Source organism: Chaetura pelagica, unplaced genomic scaffold (genome assembly GCF_000747805.2).
Source record: "Chaetura pelagica isolate M959 unplaced genomic scaffold, ChaPel_1.0 scaffold405, whole genome shotgun sequence".
In the NCBI taxonomy this organism is placed as follows: domain Eukaryota; kingdom Metazoa; phylum Chordata; class Aves; order Apodiformes; family Apodidae; genus Chaetura; species Chaetura pelagica.
The window spans coordinates 1,054,267-1,057,801 of record NW_009953489.1 but is presented as its reverse complement, the minus strand read 5'-3'; the positions used below and the strand labels follow the sequence as shown (position 1 = coordinate 1,057,801).

Here is a 3,535-nt window from a genome sequence, read left to right as displayed (position 1 = left end):
ACTTAGGGTTTTTTCATTTTTTTTCTCCTCTTGTTACTGACTAGTAGTGGCTTCTTGTGACCTGAACCACAATAGGACCTGTAAGACAAGACCCTCTCCAGGCAGTCCTGCTGCTCTCCTGGCTGGGGGCAGATGGTGACAGCAGTGTCCCCTCAAGCACACTCTGATGCTGCCATCAGAGGCTCTGCAGTGCATCCACCTCCTTCCCATCTTAATTTCCAAACCACCCCACAGTTCCTGGTCCCTGCTGACTGGCTCCTGGGTCACACAGTCAAAGCCAGTAATTTACATCAGGAAACGTTACCCATGTTTGCTTTTCCATGTCAGGAATGCTGGCAAGAGCCACCAGGCTCCCAGACAAAGAGCCCGAGGAGCACAGGGCACACAATGCCTCTCCTGAAGAGCAGCCCAAAGGCAGCCAGGCATGACCTGACAGCAGCAGCCCGCCCCAGCCTGCCCAGCTCCCAGCACAGGGCCAGCCCTTCCCTCCATCAGGCTCCTGGGACAGGAGCGTGTGGACCTGGGATCCCTGCAGCACTGTGCTCCTTCTGCCGTGGGGAGGGAGGCCACACCACATGTGCTGGGGGAACAGCACACACCTTTCCATGGGCAGTCTTGCTGCTGCCCACTGCAGGATGTTCAGAAACTCCAATGCAAAGCATGTCACCCTGCCTGCCTCTTCGGTGACAGGGACATCAGCTAGTGCAGCCAGTTCCCACACAACCCCCCCTCTGGCAGCCTGGGCCCCCAGGGGCCTGTGCCCAGAGCTCTGCCAGGCTGGGCCCTTTGCTGCCAAACCCATCGAGCTCAGGCCCACACTAAGCTCCTCACAAAGCCATCACACAGCCAGCATTAGCATCATGGTAAAGCTATCCCTCCCAACAGCCCAAAATATCGGAAATTCACTCCACTGCACGTAACAAGACCTCTCTCCAGCTAAGACTTGTTTGAGGCTTAAAAATCCTTCAGATCTATGCTAAGTTCAGCAAGCAGAGTTAACATCCTTTTCCTGTACAGAATCTGGATCCAATCTAAGGACTCCCTAATGGGTAGAATTTTTTGTGTTAGCATGTATTAGCTTCACTAACACAAACCATGACTGCTGCATCATTAATGCCTGAGCAGCACTGCCTAACTCCTCCATCAGAACCAAAAAAGGTCTTTGGAATTGGAACTCCATCTCTGAGTTCCAAAGAATTCCCTGGGGAACAGAGAGTCACACATTTATCCAGCTCTGTGCATTACAGCTGGAAGTGTGGAGCTCTGAGAGCAGGGAGTGCCTTGAAACTTTAGTTATCAACCTTCTGGCTCAACCAGCTCTTCTCTGGTCTGGTTCCCTGGTTTCATTTCACCTCTCAGTCTGCACACACACAAAAGGAACACTTGGTCTGAAACCATCGTACCTGCTCTGTTTTCCAAACACTCCAACAGGCACTGGGCTTTCCCCATCCTGCCCTGCAGCAGGCAATGCTGTCTGCTAACAACTGTCTGGAAGGCCTGTACTCATCCAGAAGAAACACCTGCACACACAAGAAGCCAAGTCCTCTTTACACTCCCAACTCCCAGGGCAAACAGTGTCAGCTCGTGGACTCCACAGCAGGGGCACTCACAGACCCCACCCCTGTATCCCAAAGGCACCTTTGCTGGCAGATGTGGGGTGGAGCCTCCCCCTTCACAAGAGCACCCTGGTACTTCCAGAAGCTGTTTGCCAAGATTAAATCAGCCACAAGCAGAAACCCATCTGGTGGAAGCTGGTGGCATCCAGGTTCCTGACACTGAGGGTTCCCTGGGGAGGGGGCTGCAGCAGCCCCCTGGCCATGCCCAGCAAGGGAGTTCACCTCTGTAACACTTCAAGCCCTAGCACTAAACAAAAGCCTTAAACATTTATTCTTCAGCTACTGAAGTGATGAACACCAACTCACTGTAAACACCCCTGCAAAAATTTCCTTTTCAAACTAATCTCAAGTTAAACACTTTCCATGTGTGAAGCTGAAGAAGCCTCACAGATCTGTGCTCATCTGCCTGTCCTTCAAGGAGAAAAATAATCCTGAACTGCACGTTCTGTTACTATTTTCATTAGCAGTAACAGTTCCAACAAAAATCCTCCAATCCCTCTTCATAAAGCTGACAACTCTTATCCCACCACTACTGAAAAAACCACCAGTGCCAGCTTCCAAACAGGATTCCATTTAATGAGACATACTCAGCCAGCACCAGGAGGGCCCCTGGGTACCCGGCAGGTTTATGCCTTGAGGGCGTATTTCCGGGCAGGGTACAAACGTTCTTTTCGCTGCTGTTTCTTGGTCTTCAGGTTCTCCTCATGCTTGTTCAGCCGGCGCCGCATGGCACGGGTCTTCTTCGGCCGCAGGTCCAGGGGCTTGTACTTTTTGCCCTGTTGACAAAAAACACACAAGTTGAGAGGCTGTGAAGCAGCAATCAGGTGCAGGAGCTCAGAGAGAGCTGAGCTGCTGCAAGGACACCAGCAGCAGTGCTTTCAGCTTCTTTTTATTTGGACCAGCATTCAGTCTGAAAGTTTAAGAGAACTTCTGTCCGTTGAGAAGTCTGAGCCAGTTCCAACTTCTGTTCCAGCTACACAAGCTTTGACTCAGGTTTAAGTAACCTTACAAGTCCCAGTTATTCAACACTACATTTTCCCCCCCCTATTCTATATACTTAAAACCCTAAAAAGTAACACTGTAAAAAATTATGGAAACTTTTTGACATAAAGAATTCCTTGGTCACATCTTAAACTGAGGCAAGAGGGTATCTATGTTTCTGGAAAATGCATCTTCCAGGCAGTGCACTACACCTCAGAGAAGCCAGGCTGCCCAGAAGACTCTCCTGGCAAAACCAGATCCACAGAGTTTACAGAATTCAGGGTAGTTTTGCACTATTTAAAAAGGAACCATGACTACAGAACTTTTAAACTGACCATAAACAAGTATTTTTTTAATTTAAATTTTAAGCCCCTAAGTGACAATCTACAAAGTTATTTCTTTCCCACAAACTGTGTATTTGAAAATAGCAAGAGAAAAAAAGGCCCCTGTGAAAGATACTCAAGTCTTACCTTATAGAACTTCCTCAAGTTCTCCTTCTGGGTCTGGTTGATCACAGTCAGGACTCTGGCGATGGATTTGCGCACCACGCGGCTGCAGGAGGGAAAGTTCGGCTCAGAACGCACCAACAGGCAGGTCCCACAGCGTGACAGCCCCGCACGCAGGTGTGTACGCGCTACAACCTGCACCGCCCCACGCGGCAGGGAAACGCCGGCAACTCCCGGCACCGCTCAGCTCAACATCCCCGAGGAGCACCAATCGATTTTCCAGCCTCCAAACGCGTCCCGCTCCCACAGCCCCGCGCCCCCGCGCTCGGGTTCACGGCAGCCACCGGCTGACAGCCCCTCTGCAGCCCCCGGCCCGGCCGGGCTCCTCCGCGGCCTCCCGGGCCCACTTACATCTTGGAGAGCTTGGAGGCGGCCCCGCCGGTCACCTTGGCCACCCGCAGCTGCGACAGGTCCACCTTTTGATCGTCCCGC

General features: G+C 51.6%; 1 protein-coding gene across 1 annotated transcript; it reads right to left on the bottom strand.

Moving 5' to 3' along the window:
- Positions 1 to 2,171: 2,171 nt before the first annotated feature.
- Positions 2,172 to 3,534, bottom strand: RPL35 (ribosomal protein L35; the record flags this gene model as incomplete). The annotated part of the gene is made up of 3 exons (XM_009998928.1): positions 2,172 to 2,392; positions 3,068 to 3,149; positions 3,455 to 3,534. Coding segments are annotated over 3 exons (312 nt in total), but the record flags the coding sequence as incomplete, so codon positions are not given.
- Between the last annotated feature and the right edge of the window lies 1 nt (position 3,535).